Source organism: Heloderma suspectum, chromosome 13 (assembly GCF_057233095.1).
Source record: "Heloderma suspectum isolate Gila_16-S chromosome 13, 16-S_ref, whole genome shotgun sequence".
Lineage (NCBI taxonomy): Eukaryota > Metazoa > Chordata > Lepidosauria > Squamata > Helodermatidae > Heloderma > Heloderma suspectum.
In genome coordinates, this window is record NC_139470.1 from 28,066,852 (window position 1) to 28,085,332 (window position 18,481).

At 48.6% G+C, this 18,481-nt stretch overlaps 1 protein-coding gene across 7 annotated transcripts in view; it reads right to left on the reverse strand.

Annotated features, from left to right (window-relative positions):
* Positions 1-13,428: 13,428 nt before the first annotated feature.
* MORC2 (MORC family CW-type zinc finger 2) overlaps positions 13,429-18,481 on the reverse strand; it is an 82,158-nt gene continuing 77,105 nt past the window's right edge. For 6 of the 7 annotated variants that reach the window (XM_084819509.1, XM_084819506.1, XM_084819511.1 and 3 more), the window contains 2 exons: positions 16,023-16,211; positions 13,429-15,271 (listed from right to left, as the gene is read on the reverse strand). In XM_084819509.1, coding sequence (XP_084675635.1) covers positions 15,203-15,271; positions 16,023-16,211 — 258 coding nt within the window. In that variant the 3' untranslated portion in view covers positions 13,429-15,202. The remainder of the gene's footprint in view (positions 15,272-16,022; positions 16,212-18,481) is intronic. The other variant, XR_014785713.1, reaches the window with a different exon arrangement.

Genomic DNA, 18,481 nt, shown 5'->3' on the forward strand with positions numbered 1-18,481 from the left:
GGAGAGCCATCTGTCAGGGATGCTTTGACTTGGGGTTGGACTCGATGGTCTTATAGGCCCCTTCCGACCCTACTATTCTATGATTCTATGTGTGGGACTACAGCTCCCAGCATCCTCAGCCAGCATGGCCTGTGATGCTGGGAGTTGTAGTCCATCACATCTGGAGGGCGCCAGGTTGTGGAAGGCTGAACTTCCCCGTCCCACCTCAATGAGGCCCCTTCAGCCATTTGTGCAGCGAGCGCCACCACTCACCCACCCTTCGGCGTCTCTCCACCTGGCCCGAGCCCACGAGGTAGCGCGCTTGCACCCCAGGCTGCTGCTGGGACCATTTTGCCTGCTGCCTTCCTCTCCCCTGGCTTCAAATCCTCCTTCTCCCTTCTGCCCTCAGCAGCAAGAATGATGTATTCTGAGGCAGGGCAGGGCTTTGGAAGTGAGAAGAAGCCCTTTCTGCCTTCCAGCAGCTGCAGCAAATGTACGATGTCAGAGGGCTGTGCCTGGAAAATTACATGTGCAGGAATGCCACCTCCCATCATCTGTGCTGGCTGGGGATGGTGGGAGTTGTGGTCCAACACTTCTGGAGGGCTCCAGGGTGACGAAGACTGAGTCATACAGGGAGGGAGTCTGTCTCTTAAGTGGGCCGCACAACAGCCATGGTGTGATGTCGGCCCAGTGAAAGATAAGAAGCTCGTCCCAGAAAGATGAGACCCAGTGTGGTGCAGCATAGTGATTAGAGTGTTGGACTGGGGAGACCCGGGTTCTAGTCTCCACTCTGCCATGAAGCTCACTGGGGGACTCTGGGTCAGTCACCGACTATCAGAGTAACCTACCTCACAGGGTTGTTGTGAGGATAAAGTGCAGAGGAGGAGGATCATGTAAGCTGCCCTGAGTTCCCTGAAGGAAAAAAGGTGGGATATAAATATAAGAACAAGTAAGTAAGTAAATAAGGGTGCAACCCTTTAGACAGGAAAAAGTCCTATAACTCCCAGAATTCCCCAGCCATGCTGGCTAGGGAATGCTGGGAGTTGTAGGACTTCTTTCTGTCTAACCATGCATAGGATTGCAACCTAAGTAAGTAAATAAGATTTTTGGATTCACCTGTGGTTTGGGACCGATTGACTGAGAAGGACTTAGGGTGCCCAAAGTTTCTTTGCTGCTTTTGCTGTAACAGGCTAATAATCTACCCCTGATGAAGGTGTTACCCTCGAGGGCTGGGAACAGTAACCCTGCCTGAGGCTTTCGAGAGCCAGTCAGAGCAGATAGCACTGAGCGAAGTGGACCGCCTGCTCTGTGGCCTCATCTCTCCAAGCTGTTCTTGAGCAAGAGACAAAGTCAGGGTGCGTTTGCAAGCTTGCAGGAGGAAGGGAAGGTGTGGTGTTGACAAGCCCCCTCCCATCAAAGGGAAAAGGAAGATAAAGGCTTGTAAATGAGGGGGAGATTGTAACGGGATAATCATAGAATCATAGAATAGTAGGGTTGGAAGGGGCCTACAAGGCCACCGAGTCCAACCCCCTGCTCACTGCAGGAATCCAAGTCAGAGCATCCCTGGCAGGTGGCTGTCCAGCCTCATCTTGAAGGCCTCCAGTGTGGGAGAGCCCACCACCTCCCTAGATCATGGGCACCATTATCATATTGCTCTAACAGTCAGGATGTTTCTCCTGATGTTCAGCCGGAATCTGGCTTCCTGTCACTTGAGCCCATGATTCCATGTCCTGCACTCTGGGATGATCGAGAAGAGATCCTGGCCTTCCTCTCTGGGACAACCTTTCAAGGACTTGAAGAGCGCTATCCTATCTCCCCTCAGTCTTCTCTTCTCAAGGCTAAACATGCCCAGTTCTTTCAGTCTCTCCTCATAGGGTTTTGTTTCCAGTCCCCTGATCATCTTTGTTGCCCTCCTCTGAACCCTCTCCAGCTTGTCTGCATCCTTCTTCAAGTGCGGTGCCCAGAACTGGACACAGTACTCCAGATGAGGCCTAACCAGTGCTGAGTAGAGGGGGACTAGTAGTTCCCGGGATTTGGAAGCTATGCTTCTATTAATGCAGCCCAAAAGAGCATTTGCCTTTTTGCAGCCACATCACATTGTTGGCTCATATTCAGCTTGTGATAGACAACAATTCCAAGATCTTTCTCACTTGTAGTGTTGTTGAGCCACGTATCCCCCATCTTGTAACTGTGCATTTGGTTCCTTTTTCCTAGGTGCAGAGCTTGGCATTTATCCCTATGAAATGTCATTCTGTTGTTTTCTGCCCAGTGCTCCAGTCTATCCAGATCACTTTGAATTTTGTTTCTGTCTTCCAAAGTATTAGCTATCCCGCCCCATTTTGTGTCATCTGCAAATTTGATCAGCATTCCCTGCACCTCCTCCTCCAAGTCCTTAATAAAAATGTTGAAGAGCACTGGGCCCAGGACTGAGCCCTGCGGTACCCCACTCGTTACCTCTCCTCAGTTTGAGAAGATCCCATTGAGAAGTACTCTTTGAGTCCGATTCTGTAGCTGACTGTGGATCCACCAGATGGTTGTTTCCCACTTTGAGCTAGTTTGCTCATCAGGATATCATGGGGCACTTTGTCGAAAGCTTTGCTGAAGTCGAGGTATATGATGTCCACAGCATTCCCACAGTTCACAAGGGAGGTTACCTGATCAAAAACGGAGATCAGTTTTGTCTGGCAGGATTTGTTCTTGACAAATCCATGTTAGCTTCGAGGAATCACGGCATTGTTTTCAAGGTGCTTCCAGATGGATTGCTTTATCATCTGCTCCAGAATTTTCCCAGGGATTGATGTCAGGCTGACTGGTCTGTAGTTCCCAGGTTCCTCCTTTTTACCCTTTTGGAAGATAGGGACCACATTAGCCCTCCTCCAGTCATCTGGCACTTCCCCCGTCCTCCGTGATTTCTCAAAGAGAATAGACAGCAGTTCTGAGAGTTCTTCTGCCAGTTCATTACTCTAGGATGCAGTTCATCTGGCCCTGGAGATTTGAGCTCATTCAAAGTAATTAGGTGTTCCTTGACCATATGCCTATCGATCTCAAGCTGCAATCCTGCACCTTCAGCCTGTACTTCGCCTTTGCCAGGGGGGTCATAGACCGTCGTTTGGGAGAAGACTGAGCCAAAGTAGGAATTCAGCACTTCTGCCTTTTCTTTGTCATCTGTTATTTTGCCATCCTTATTTAATAGCTGAACCACCATTTCTTTCCTCTGCCTTTTACTATGCACGTAGCTGAAGAAGGCCTTTTTGTTGTTTTTAGCATCCCTCGCTAACCTCAGCTCGTTCTCAGCTTTAGCCTTCCTGATGCCATCCCTGCAATTCTGTGCTACCTGCCTGGACTCTTCCTTTGTTGCTTGGCCTTCTTTCAACTTCCTATATGTGTCTTTTTTTGTTTTCATGTCATCTCTAAGCTTTTTGTGAAGCCACACTGCTTTCTTCTGTTGTCTTCCACCCTTTCTTCTTGTTGGAATTGTTTGTCATTGTGCCTTGAGAATTTCCTTTTTTAAAAGCTCCCACCCATCTTGGACTCCTTTTCTCGTTAGCGTCGCTTGCCATGGGACTTTACTGATCATTGTTCTGATTTTATTAAAATCAGCTTTCCTAAAATCCAGGGTACACATTTGACTACACTCGGCTTTTGCTTCCCTTAGAACCAAGAACTCAAACATGGCTGCTTTCCCCCAGAGTTCCTGTAACTGCTACTTTATCCACTAAGTCATCTCTGTTGGTTAGGATCAAGTCAAGGATAGCCGATCCTCTAGTTCCTTCCTCTACTTTCTGTAGGAGGAAGTTATCCACCACACAAGTCAGGAATTTCCTGGAGGGGCCATGTTTTGCAGAATTTGCCTCCCAACAAATATCGGGGAAATGGAAGTCTCCCATTACTACTACATCATGCTTCCTTGAAACATTGGCTATTTGCTTTTCAAAAGTTTCATCTTCGTCTTCTCCTTGATTGGGTGGCCGGTAGTAGACTCCAACCACCAGGTTCCTTTTATTCTTTGCTTCATTTATTTTGATCCAGATGCTCTCGATGGGGCTACCAAGCTCATCCTCCTGTATTTCTGTGCAGAGATATGTATTTTTCACATACAGTGCAACCCCACCTCCCTTTCTGTTCCTCCTGTTCTTTTTGAATAAGTTATATCCTTCAATTGCTGTATTCCAGTCCTGAGAGTCATCCCACCAAGTCTCAGTTATACCTATCAAGTCATAATTTCCCTCTTGTATTAAGAGTTCAAGTTTGTTCTGTTTGTTTCCCATACTCAGGGCATTAGTATACAGACATCGAAGACCATGTGCTTCATAGTCTGGCTTTCTTCCTACATGTTTCTGAAGACTATTATTGGGCGCTATTAGAGCTGTTCTCTCCGTTGTGGTGCATGAGCCTTCGTCCATTGTTACCCCCAACTTTACATCTCCCTTCCCCGTAGGATTCACTTTAAAGCCCTCCTGATGAAGTTCTTCATGCTGTGGCCAAACACATTCTTCCCATCCTTTGTGAGGTGCAACCTGTCCCTTGCCAACAGCCCATCTTCCAGGAAGTATAGCCCGTGGTCCCAGAATCCAAATCTCTCATGCCGGCACCACCTTCGTAGCCAGTCATTCACCCGGAGTATTTTTCTTTCCCTTTCTACCCCTCTTCTGACTACTGGAAGGATGGATGAGAAAACCCCTGGGAGACAACATACCTGGCGAGTCCATGGGACTTCGCAACATACTTGGGTCTCAATCCCATGCAGCAAGGAGTCTCCCACTACTACCACTCTTCTCTTCTTCTTCTTGTAGGCCTGGGTTTCATCGCCTCTGCTTGACTGACTTTCAGCCTCTTGCTCACTCTCATGCAGGTTCCCCTGTGATTCTTCCTCTGCAGGCTGTCCTCCAGTCTCATCCTCAAGTATCTGGAATCAGTTCCATAGCTCCACTGCTTCCACTGGTGCAGAGTGGCGTCTAGTTCTTCTTCTCCTAACTGTCACCCTTTTCCAAGGAGTATCCTCTACTGCATTTTTCCTCACCTCAGCATTTCCCACTTCTGCTTCAGCTTGCTGTTGCTCTTCAAGCTTCTGGTCTTCACTTTGCTGCTGTAGTTCCACCGTTCTGTCCAAGAACTCTCAAGAACTCTTCGTGTTCTCTTATTCCCCGGAGGGTCGACAGTCGCCGCTCCAGTCCACTTACTTTTTCTTCCAGCAGCATGATCAGTTTGCACTTGTTGCAGGTGTAGGCCATGCTGTTCTCAGGCAAGAAAACAAACATTGCACACACCTTGCAGGTCACCACCACTGGAGAGTCTTGTCCTTCCATAGCCTCTTTTCCCTTTTTGTGTCTAGCTTTCTGATTGTTCTAGACTAGCCTGTGCCTGCTCCTCTGCTCACTAGAGGTTAAAAGCAGCGTCCCACTGGTGTGGAAGTGTGTGTTATAAGACAAATAATTTAAAAAAGAAGAAGAGCATCAGGGTTCGTGGGGAAGGGGTGCATTTGGCAGCATTGGAAGCAGGCCAAGGGGAAGAGTGTTGGAACTGGGTGGGACACAAGCTCCCTGCAAACCCAAAGTGCAGCAAGCGACTGGACTCAGCAGCTGTGGAGGATGGTGTAGCAGAACAGAAGACACTGTGGTAGGGGGCCAATGCATGACCGAGGCCCACAGGGGGCCTACTGCAGGGGTGTGGAACCTCTTTCAGCCCAAGGGCCCAATTCAGTAGATAGTCTCGGGGGCTGCATTCCAGTGGTGGATGGGGGCAAAGGGTCAGGACAAAAAAATATCAGAAAAAACACCATATTTTAGTTTAACGGTCTGACTGCGAGTCAGTAAGCATTTTAGCATTTCAACCATTTAGAAGCATTTCAACCATTTAGAATAGGGGGAAAACTGCACAAAACCCAGAAAATGACCAAATGATTGGTAGTCAGGAGAAAGGGGGTGGGGCCGGGGTATGGGGTGTGATTTGGGGAACCCCTGAGGGCTGGATTGGAACCAGATTTGGCCCTGACCCTGCCATTTGACTCCACTAGCCTACCGCCTGTGTCTGCACCATTTCAGACTAACATGATGAAATACTCTTCTATGGGGGTGATGGTGGGGAACTCCTGCATATAGAAAACTAGCAGCATGTCTGGGAGAAGGCTAGGTTAGAACGCTTCTCCTTGACGTGCTAATTTTCTAAGTGAAAGGATTTTTAAATTTGGAGGGGTATGCCCCCCCCATGGCATAAAAGAAACAGGTTAATGTGGGCATGAGCGACCAAGAAACATTCTTATGCAAGCGTTATTGAAATGGACAGGAGCTGGCCGAGAGGGGCCATGGCTTAGTAACAGAGCACCTACCTGCTTTGGATGCAGAAACTCCCTGGTTCAATCCCTGGCATCTCCAGGTAGGGCAGGAAAAACCCCTGCCTGAAACCCTGGAGAGTTGCTGCCAGCTGACAATGCCAGGCTAGATGGACCCAGGGTCTGACTTGGTATAAGGCAGCTTCCTATGTTCCTATAGTAGTTAAATGAAAAAATGATTTGGGCAGGCCAGATACCATCTATAAGCAGAGAGTCAGGCCTCCTATAATAAGAGCTTAAGAGCCCTGCTGGATCAGACCAAGGGTCCATCTAGTCCAGCACTGTTCACAACAGTGGCCAACCAGCTGCCTGAGGGAAACCCACAAGCAGGACACGAGTGCAACAGCACCCTCCTGCCCATGTTCCCCAGTAGCTGGTGTACATAGGCATGCTGCCTCTGATCCTGGAGGTAGCATATAGCCATCAGTATCAGTAGCCATCGAAAATCTTATCCTCCATGAATTTTTTAAATCCCCTTGTAAAGCCATCCAAATTGGTGGCAACCACTACACCCTGTGGTAGAGAATTCCACAGTTCATGCACTGTGCGAAGTCTTTCCTTTTACCTGTCCTGAATCTCCCATCGTTTGGCTTCATAAACTTCATAAACTAGGTTCTAGTTTAAATGCAGTATGATATTGGCAGTTTTATTTTTAGTCCCTATGTCCATGAATTTTTCCTTTTTACAATAGCTGCACACTGGGTTGTCACGTTCATGGGGCTACCACGACAGAGTACAGCCCCAGAGAAGTTCTCCTGCAGAAGCCTAACAGAAAGCAGGATGAGGAGGAGGTATCACCATTCAAATTTCCTGCCTCAAAATTGCCCAAATTTTGACAAATCTGCCTAAAATATCTTGGATCAGGCTTTTGGCTTCCATGAGGTCAAGTGTCATGCCCTTCCCTGCAAGAGCTTTTGAAGCATACCTTTCTGTAAACATCATGAAAACTATGCTGTAGCTCACCGCTTACTTTGGGCTGCAGAGGCGATGTTAATATACAGTCAGGGCCAGAAATATCAGAACAAGGATAACTGTTTTGGCAGTTGGCCTCTGTACACCACCACTGAAATTGAAAGGAAACATACCCAGATGGGAGCAAAGTCAGGACTTTCTGCTGTGATTGAAGCGGCTTGACAGAAGTGGGGCACTAACCATTCAGGAGGGACGGCCAGTGGCATACCCCCCCCCCCATCGTTGGTGGCTCATAAGTAATGGAATAAACCAACATCATTTCAAACTTAAGGATCACCTTTAGTACCTGGATGAAAATCCTTTGCAGTCAATGACTGCCTGAAGTCTGGAACTCATGGACATGACCACATGCTGAGTTTCCTCCCTCGAGATGCTTTGCCAGGCCTTTACTGCAGCTGCCTTCAGCTGCTGCTTGTTTGTGGGTCTTTCTGCCTTCAGTCTTGTCTTCAGTAAGTGAAAAGCATGCTCTGTTGGGTTGAGATCCGGTGACTGACTTGGCCATTGAAGAACATCCCACTTCTTTGCCTTCAGAAACCCTTGGGTAGCTTTTGCTGTATGTTTTGGGTAATTATCCATCTGCAATATGAAGCGGCATCCTATCAGTTTGGCAGCATTCGGCTGAATCTGAGCAGAAAGTATAGCCCTGTACACTTCCTGCTGCTTGTATCAGCAGTCAGGTCATCAGTAAACACCAGTGACCCGGCTCCATTAGCAGCTAGACTTGCCCATGCCGTAACACTGCCTCCACTATGTTTGACAGATGATGTGGTATGCTTTGGATCATGAGCTGTTCCTTTCCTTCTCCATACTTTTCTCTTCCCATCATTCTGGTACAAGTTAATCTTGGTTTCATCAGTCCAAAGAATCTTATTCCAGAACTGGGCAGGCTTTTTTAGGTGCTTGCTGGCAAAGGCTAATCTGGCCTTTCTGTTCTTGAGCGTTACCAGTGGTTTGCACCTTGTTGTGAAGCCTCTGTATTTACATTCATAAAGCCGTCTCTTGACTGTAGATGTTGACAATGACATGCCTACCTCCTCTAGAGTGTTCTTGACCTGGCTAGATGTTGTGAAAGGGTTCCTCTTCACCATGAGCAGCATTCTGCGGTCATCTACTTTACTTGTCTTCCGTGGTCTTCTAGGCCTTTTGCTGTTGCTGAGCTTGCCAGGTAATTCCTTCTTTTTCAGGATGTTCCAAACTGTTGAATTGGCCACTCCCACTGTTTCTGCTATCTCTCTAATGGATTTTTGTTTCCTCAGCCTAGTGATGGACTCCTTCACTCTCTTGGACAGCTCTTTGGACCTCATATTGCGGGTTCCAGTGAACAGCTATCAAATGCAAATGTAACACTCAGAACCACCTCCAGGTCTTTTATCTGCTTGATGGGTCATGGGGCACCCAGGAAACAGGCCACACCTGGCCATGCAGCTGCTTGTCAGCCATTCGTTCCGTTACTTATGAGCCACCAATGATGGGTGTGTGTGTATGCCACTGGCTGTCCTTCCTGAATGGTTAGTGCCCCACTTTTGTCAAACCCCTTGAATTACAGCTGAAAGCCATGGCTTCGCTCCCATCTGGGTGTGTTTCCTTTCAGCCTCAGTGTGGTGGTGTACGGAGGCCAACTGCCAAAACAGTTATCCTTGTTCCAGTATTTCTGGCCCTGATTGTAGTTCCTTATTCATGCTATGGTGCATCAGATAAGAAATTGAAAGCCGCCTTGGTTTGGCACCACCCAATATTTGCACCATCCGCAGGTAAACTCCACCCTGAGGGACACCCAAAAAGTGTTCCTAGATGATATGGACTCTACGCCAGCCTTCCCCAACCTAGTGCCCTCCAGATGTGTTCAACTGCAATTCCCATCATTCCCAGCCAGCCCAGGCATTAGGTCAGAAGGAATAAAGGCCCGCAGCAACATAACAACAGTGGAGCTTAAGTTAGCATACATGCAGACTGGTCTGGAAAGTTACAGAAGAGCTCAGGAAAGTAGAGAGAGAGGTGTTTGGAGAAAAGCACAAGGATATAACAAGTGATGAAGAAGTTGAGAATGTGCAATCGCTACTAGGATACATGGGGAGGAAGTATGAATAGCTGAGGGCAGGCAGGGACGCAAGAGGGTGTCACCTGCTAGCAGAAAGCTGGAATGGGTAATGTACGGGACTGGTGGTCTTGTAAACATGTATGCCATGGTTTCATCTCATGTTTTGGATGTTAATAAACGTGATTTGTTCTACATTGTTAATTAGAACCATGCTACCTTTTGTCTCTTTAAGTGGGAGGGGGATCTTGGGTACCCAGTGGAGTTTGGCGCGAGGGGATGATGACCCCAACACTGGAGCAGGCTCCTGCACGGCAGGCGGGTGATGCGAGGATGAAACTGGCGTGTGAGCCCTATCTTTTGGCTCCTCTACTGATTCTAGCATCCTTTTCCAAAGTGCGGCCTTTAGCTGATCTGACCCGTTTCTTCTCGCTTGCTTCGAGAAGGCGTTACAATGAGGGCAAGCCTCAACAACGTGCCCCTCCCCAAGGCAGAACAGGCAGAGAGAGTGCCCATCTGAGGGAAGCAGTTTTACCCCAGTGGGTGAACTTTCGAAAGGGGGCCCTGAGGGCCATATATCCATGAGGGTGATCGTGAAAGTCTCAAAAAATAATAAATTAACAAGGAGACAGATAGAAATACTCTTGATACAAGAAGAAAAACAAGCTATTTTAACAGCGCAACAGCGAGAGAGCTTTCCCTGAGGCCCATGCAATGGCGGTCAAAAAAGAACTGAGGGAATAAGCGGGAACCCGCTAGGGACATGTGCAGGGGATGGGTTCCCGCCAAATAGAAGCTTCCCGAATCGAGGCTCTGTGCAGCCGCAGAGAGCATGTGTGTGATGCACAGAAGCCACGAAGAGCTACAAAATACAACTGGTGCCGAGTGTGTGGTTTTGGCTTAGCTACACCTTAGAATCAGCAGCAAACCACAGAACATTTGCCTGTGAGGTGAAGTTCGTAGGACTCATCTGAAGCAGGTCCAGTGCATCTTAAGTGTTTCTGATTTTGACGACAATAACATGACTAAAATATATCCATGCACTGCAAGTGTTTTTGCTGCAACAGACATAAGACAGCTCTCCCCTGGAGGTTATTAGGAACACACTCTCCTCGCCAGTGTCTGGGCCCATTATGTGGGTATCGCAGGAGGAGTTCAGAAAACACAAGCAGCCCGGGGTGGGGGGGAGGGAGGGCAGCTGGCTGGAGCTGCCAAAGGATGGGCACATGACAAGACCACACAGAGCAGTGCTGTTGTGCACTTTCCCTGGGAAGCCTGTCCTATCAGACACCTGCATGCTGCTTTCTCCTTCAAGTAGCATCTTCCCAAGGGAGCGGAGGTGGAATGCCAGAATCAAGAGGCAGCCAACAAGGCCCCAGTGTCCAAGCGCAGTGCAAACTTGGCAGCCCCCTTGGGCCGCCCATCTTCCTTGGCTCCCTTCCTGGCATGGGATAGAACAGCAGCAGCTGAGGTTTTCTTGCCAGTTGTGGGGGAAAGGGGTGCTCCTGGACAGCTGCAGAGCTGGGAGGAGGAGGGGCAGCATCTCTGCTCATCTTCAAGAGAAAACTAAATGGCGAGGCACGCACAGATGCCTGGCGGGGGCCAGAGATGCCTCTAGCTCCACAGGGGGTTGCTGTGATCGGGGGCGGCACGCAACAGCGGTGTGGGGTGGGGGGATACCTCCAGAAGGCACTGCCATGGAGTCCAGGTTCTGGGGAAGCTTGCTGTTTGCACAATGGATTGTTTCATTTGCTGCTCTGTCCAGGGTTTTTTCCATCGGTTAATCATCTAAGCAGGTGTACCTCTTTGGCTGCATGCAGCAGCCACCATGAAACGGGGTAGCACTGGGGATGATGGAAGGGGAGGGAATGCCTTCGCAGCAAGGCCCAGCTGGGAAACGTCCAGCAGAAGGGATTCAGTCAACAAGTGATTGGGGATGGGGAGAGAGACCTTTAATTTGTGGTCTCCCTATGCACCCGCCTACAGCAATAATTGAGCCCCACGTAAAAGCGAAGGATGTTTTGTGGACTTTGGGGAGGCCCTGTCCTTTCCTGCAGGAAGCAGCTGTTAGGGCTTTATGGGGAATGAGCTTGAGGGCTCATTCCTCCCCTCCCCATACACTCCCAAACTGTGCCATCCTGCATGGCACTTAGGCATAGAAAACAGATCCCATATGCACAAATGGGGCCTTACCCTGAAGCCTAATTGCCATGCAGCCCCCTCCCTGCTACTTTCAGGGTGGCAGCAGCTGGCATGGGCCGGGTTAATCTTCCCTGCATGCCACCCTATAAACTCTCTATCACACTCACACAGTGTGCATCAATTAGGCTTAGGTCATTTTCTAAGGGAGCACTCCTCTGCCCCCCAGACATTGTCTGAGGAGCCATGGAATATTTTGGGTTCCTTGATCAAAGGGGGAGCCGATGATCCACCCCTCCCTCACCTGCCCCCTTGCAGCTGGCATGGGAAGAACTGTGCCGGCTGCCCTCCATGGTTGAAAAAGCAACCTCAGAGAGGAGAAAAGGCGGGCATTTCAGCGGGCAGGGAGTGGAGGAGACTGATGAGGCCAGGATACGAGCTGTCCTGAGGCCTCTCCAGCCTCCTCCCCTCCCCTTCTGAAGTGCTGTCGCTGGATGGGGAGGTGACGATTGCCTCCGTCACTCCTCCTGCCCTGCATAGGATGATCAAAAACCTCCGGGTTTGGGGGATTCCAATCATCGAAACCTTCCTAATTGCCACAGGGGAGGTGGTTTAGATGGCTGCTCATAAATGGGTGTGTGCACTTTTGGGGTGGGATGTGTGTGGCTTTGGCTCTAGCTACCTTTGGCATACAGAGCCCAGAAGGTTTCTCATGAGGAAATGTGACCCTTGGACCGAATAAGGGTCCCCGCTTGTTTTAAATGAACCTATCTAAACCCTACCTCCCCTCCACTATCTGTTATACCTGATTGGAAACAGTCTGTTCTTTGATCAGCACCTTGTGGCATCTTAAGGTCCCTTGGCATGTGAGGCAGCACCCTTGCTGAAGCTAAGCAGCTCTGGGCCTGATCTGCACCCCAGAGGAGGGCCTGGAACCCACACGCGCTGCCTTGAGTTCCATGAGAGAAAAAAAGTGGGATACAAATGGAATAAATAATCATAATCATGTCCCAGGCTACCACTTGCCTTGAATGGAAATACAAACATGTATAGAAATCCTAAATTATCATACTAACTCGGGGAACATCTCAAATGAAGAAACCTGACAACTCTAAATGAAGTCAGAGTTGAGCCCTGGGGGGTACCCTCAGAAACAACTTGCCCTAAAAATCTGCTTGTGGAATAAATAGCCTACTCACATGTGTCAGAGAACAAGTTATGGGAGATGAGAACAAGCTGCTCCCCCCCGCCCCCCGTTCATGCGAGCCCGTGGGAACCAATTCTGACACTTCAAAGGTTCACAGCAACTCCATTTCTTTAGTTAGCCCAAGGCACAGGTGATGGTCTTGTTTTTATCCACCTTAACAGCATGACTGCATCAGCATCTCTGCAGGAAGCATCCGTCTGAAGGTTAAAGTCTCTGCACAATTCTATATAAAGGGAAAACATCCCATTTCCCTTCTTGTGGATGGTCCCTCTGGGAACTGCTACTAAGTGTTGTCACTGTCTTAATCAGCACTGGGGAAGAGATTATTTTTTCCTAATGTTCCTTAGATGCTTCTAGCAGCTGCAGGTTCAGCTTCGTTTGCAATCCTTGTACATTTGCTGGCTACTCCTCTGAGACAGAGTCTCCTTTCCTATTTTTTGGCTAATAGCTGATGTTTATATATATATTTTTTAAAGAAGAAGCAAATGCTGAGACTATCTTTTGAGTTCAAAATTTTCCCTGAATCCTATTGAGTTCTCATGTTATTGAGAGACTTCACAGTCAGCTGTGTTTTGCTGTAAAAGGCCTCCTTGTCCAGCGATTTATGTGTTGGGACAGTAGCTTGTAAAGAAAAAGCATGCCTACTGGCAATCATCAAGACATCTCCCCCACCCCACCACCAACACCCTTTTTGAGAGATCATTTCACTGTAACGATGTACACTGATCCATGTGACCATTCAGCAATCCCATTAAATCTGACTTGAAGTGACACACTGAATTGCTGACTTTATTAATGCAACCGTTAGTTTGCTAATGTCTCATCCATTCTTACAAAGGTTCTGCAAGGTCAGGGCAGTACTGGAAACTAGTCCTTTAGCCTTGCACCGTGTCTTCACCTCAGCACTTGTGGCATTAGTCTACTTGCAAACAAGGCGTGACCTAAAGTCGCTCTGAACATATAAAGCTGCCATCTACCAAGTCAGAACCGGCTACCTGAAGCAACTGGAGCAGTCCCAAGGTCTCAAGCCTCAAGTTATTCCCAGCCCCATCACCTTTAACGGCAGGTGCTGGAAGCATACGCCTAAGCCCGTCTTCCCCAACTGGTGCTCCATGTGTTGAACTACAACTCCCAGCACCCACAGGCTGAGGGATGTGTGTGCTGGGAGTTGTAGTGTAATACCTCTGGAGGGGACCAACTTACGGAAGGCTGTCATCAACTCTGCTACTAAGTTATGGCTGTTCCCCACACTCAGAGAAAGAAGGTAGCTGGATTGGAGAACTCCACCCCTCTCCAGTTCTTTGTCCTTGTAAACCACAGAAGAAGTGTTGAGGCTCTCGGCAGATGAATTAGGACCCCACATCCCAGGCATCCTAACATGGAAAACCTGCTAGTTGAAGCTTATAATTCAAGAGCTGTCACACTTATGGTCCAACAGTGCACCTAAGTTTAAAATGCTGTTTGGTGTTCTTACAGCATCAGCGCAAGTCAGAAGGCCCAGCTAGGGATGGATGGACTTACCTCTGTCCATCCGCGCTGGGTGCTCGCTGAGCTGCTGCTGCCTGTCCCTGCTTGCCACACTGCACGAGCCACTGGATGGCTCAGCAGCCACCTGTCCCCTTAACAAGCTGCCATTTTGCATAAAAATGGCAGCTTGGGTTTTTCCATAAATATGTTGCATAAATGGCGGCTGTAAAGGGGCCATGTACGCAACGTTACAGATATAAATGGACCATTTACATCTGTAATGTTGCACAAATGGCCCCTTCACAGCCGCCGTTTATGCAATGTTACTTTCACGGAAAACGCCAAGCCGCCGTTTTTTCGCAAAATAGCAGCTTGGCAAGGGGACGAGCAGCCGCTGGGAACTCATGGCCTGTTCAGTGCTTGCCCTGGGAAGTGTGCAGCGTCACGGCAAACGGGGTCCAGGAGGCCAAGCAAGGGGGAGTCCACCAGACTCTACCCCACTCTCGGGCTCCTGCAACAGCCCTAGGCCCAGCTTCAAGCTCTCTTTTGGCTGAGCTACAGCGCCCTCTGTAGCCAGAGATTTGCTCCTCCACTGGTGCACAAGGGCTTTCCCTGGCTGCAGTTTACATTTGTTTTCACCTCCTTCTGGCAAAGAGGCAGCCGAACAACAGATTGCTAAGCCTGCTCTTGTGCTCCCAGCTAGTCACAGGCGCTCCAGTGCAACGATGAGCACAATCCCTCCTCGCTGAACCCGACAAAAGCAGCAGGGTAAGTCCTTCCACACTACCAAGCAATGCCTCGTGGGTGGCCTTTTGTTTTGTTTTGTTTTTACAAAATATTTATAAACAAAAGGTTAAAAACCTTCCAGCAGCACCATTGCTTGTTCTGTTATAAAAAAAAGTAATACAAACAAGTTGTACACCAATACACCGCTAATACAGTACACAGTCTCTAACATCCCAGGCCACACCTCCGCATGTCGGCCTGGGCTGCTCCCTCTATACGTTTCAATGTCCCAGAGGACGCAGAAAGTGAATCCTTGCCGATTTCACACCACTGCTGGAATCTTGGTCACTCAGTCTCCCCTAGTGATCAGGTCCTCAATGTAAGCATCCAGTTCGTCGTCTGTATTGAAGTCGATGTCCTGCAAAACACCAGAGAGAGATAAAGCACTGCACCTCTTATCATGTGCCCCCACACGTCCCCCCACAAAATTTCATGTAGCCACTTCCTTTTGCAGTTCTGCATACTTTCCTCAATTCCCTGCTACTTGCCCTTTGCTGCTGACTAGAAGAAGATGTAGGAAGCTGCTTCCATACTTGTAATCACAAAGTGTTAAAGCCATAAAGTTTGCACTGGCCACAGTCTTAAATGGAGTGTAGGAAGAAGTGGTAGACTGAACTGGATTAGGCTAGATGCTATGTAGGTTTCACCCAGGGATGTTGTGACAAAAAGCTCAGATCTATTTCCAGCCTTAAGCAAAACTGAAGAACCTGAGCACATTTTTAATTTCAATTATTATTAAATGCAATCCCTCAACTGAACACAAATTTACAACTCTGCTCTTGTGAAGTTTCCATTCCATTCAGCGGTGTTTCTTTCTAGCTTCCCAGTTGAGGGGGTTGTGTTCAGATTCTTGTGATTCTGCAGAACCTACCAGATTCTGGGTTCTGCCTCAGAATGGAACTGAGCATGAATTGAAGTAAGTATTTCTCCATCCATGCTGTGCATGGCCTGTGAACCTAGCTGCTTTAGAGGTTATAGAGTTCCTTTCTTGTGATACCAACTGATTAATGGTTTAGCTGGAAAGTGGACAAGATCTTGTGTAGGGCCTGGTCTAGTGGAACTCCAGTAATGGGGAGGCTGTTCAGGTCCACCAGTGAGGCCTCACTCACCTCTTGTACTTTTTGAAGTAGTGCTACTATGTTCGTCCTCAGCTTCTGGAGTTTCTCCTTTGTCTCCGTGAGCTTCTGTTCCTGGATGTGAAGCTTTTCCTCACAAGCTTTGACTTGGGCATTGGCACGAGTCTGGTATGAATTGCATAAGTTCTGCAGGCCCATCTCGTACTGCTTGAAGTATTCTTTCTGTGGGGAGGAACACATAGGGGAGATGACTCTAGGGCTGTGAGGAAAGCAACACAAAGTCTGCAATTTATCCTTAGCAATGGGGAAAGCATTTACAAATTTACCACCTTATGTATCACTCCCAGAGTCATAAATAGACCCAGCCCTGACTAATGCTGCATGATTCTGAGAAACTAATAGGTTAAAGTAACATTTCTTATGAACCAACCCATCCTGCACCTCTTATTTTGTGGGACAAAGTCAGTAACTACAGCTTGAACTCCAAGGTTTCACCTTTCTTTCTTTGAGACAGCAAAATTCTCATCAGGGTAATTATCCTCTGCAACTCACTGGAAGCCAGGGCACTCATTACAATCACTTGTAAATAGTTGGTAAAATTCTACCCATTTGGTTTGCCTGCCTCTAGGTCCAAAAATCTCACAGGCACATCCAGCTTCAAACATCTCACCAATATCAACATTCCTTCTAAAACGGCACTTGGTGGTCCAGTGCCCATCAGCCGGGCAACTGAGTCACCCACAAACAAGGTAGTGGTTTCTCCATGCTTGGGGGACACCCTAAGTACACAAAACAACATTAGTGTGCAAATTAAAAGGGAAAAAACTTCCAAAAGGCCCCAAAGGAAACCATGACAGGGGGTGGAGGTATTCAGGAGTTCTTTTCCTGCCTCACCCTGGACAGCGATTCTTTTGGCGGGTTGGTGATCCACCACAACCTGTTGCTGCAGTTCCTGCCTTTCTCTTTCAATTTCCCATATTTATTTATTCTCTTTGAATACCCATTCCCCAAAGTATATCAGAAGGCACTTATAGGTGGTAAACAGAGAGTTATACTGCTCATTCTGTTTGCTTCAGCGATGCAAATAATAATTCACCTTTGGTTCTGCTGATGTTAAATGTGATTTTTGCCACTGGTTTTGGTGGTAGTAGGTAGGGACATTGGAGAATTCCGCCATGGCTCTCAGTGAGGCTGAATGCCAGTGCATTCGGCCCCCCGAAACCCGTGGCGGAACAAAGACCCCTGCCCCACCACCCCGTGAAAGGCGCGCGAAATGGACCACTTACCTGGTGCCGGTTGTGCTGCTTCGCGAATGGCGGCCGTGTCTGCCGCCGCCATTCGCTTCTTCATAATTGCCGTGACAGGCTACGTAAATACTTATGTAGCCTATCACAGCTAATGCAGGGACATCTGCGTCCCTGTCTTTTGCAGTGATAGGCTACGTATATATTTACATAGCCTATCATGGCAAAAAAGGGAACGCAAATGGCGGCCGCCGTAGCCGCCGCCATTTGCGTTCCCTTTTTTTTTGCCGTGATAGGCTACGTAAATATATACGTAGCCTATCAAGGCAAAAGACAGGGACGCAAATGGCGGCGGCTATGGCGGCCACCATTTGCGTTCCTGCGCAGCCCAGCGGCCGGATGTCTGGCTGCGGGCGGTCCCGGCCGGCGGCTCCTTGGAGGTGCCGCAGAGCGGAGCTGGGGAGAATTTCGGGGGGGGGGGGGACGGACGGAGCGCTTCCCCCCCCACCATGGATGTCCCTGGACGAAACCAGGTAAGGGTTTTGTACATCCCTATTAGTAGGAGACCTTGCCGACAAAGGTCCGTCTAATCAAAGCTATGGTTTTCCCAGTAGTAATGTATGGCTGTGAGAGCTGGACTATACGGAAGGCTGAGCGCCGAAGAATTGATGCTTTCGAACTGTGGTGCTGGAGAAGACTCTTACGAGTCCCCTGGACTGCAAGGAGGTCAAATCAGTCCATCCTCAAGGAAATCAACCCTGAGTGCTCATTGGAAGGACAGATACTGAAGCTGAAGCTCAAATATTTTGGCCACCTAATGCGAAGAGAAAACTCTCTGGAAAAGACCCTGATGCTGGGAAAGACTGAAGGCAAAAGGAGAAGGGGACGGCAGAGGATGAGATGGCTAGATAGCATCACCGATGCAATGAATATGAACTTGAGCACGCTCCGGGAGACAGCGCAGGACAGGAAGGCCTGGCATGCTATGGTCCATGGGGTCACGAAGAGTCGGACACGACTAAACGACTGAACAACAACAAATTAGTAGGAGATGCTGAGCAAAATGGCCTGCTGCCCTCTGCTGGCTAAAAGGAGTCTGGAAAAGGACAGAAGCTGGTCACATCCCGCCCCCGGGGTAGAGGCATCTACATGGAAACGGAATGAGAAGTGCTTTCTGGTTATATCTGGATTTTCATGAAATTGCTTTGATCCATCCCAGGCACATGAAGCAAGAAAAAAGGAGCATAC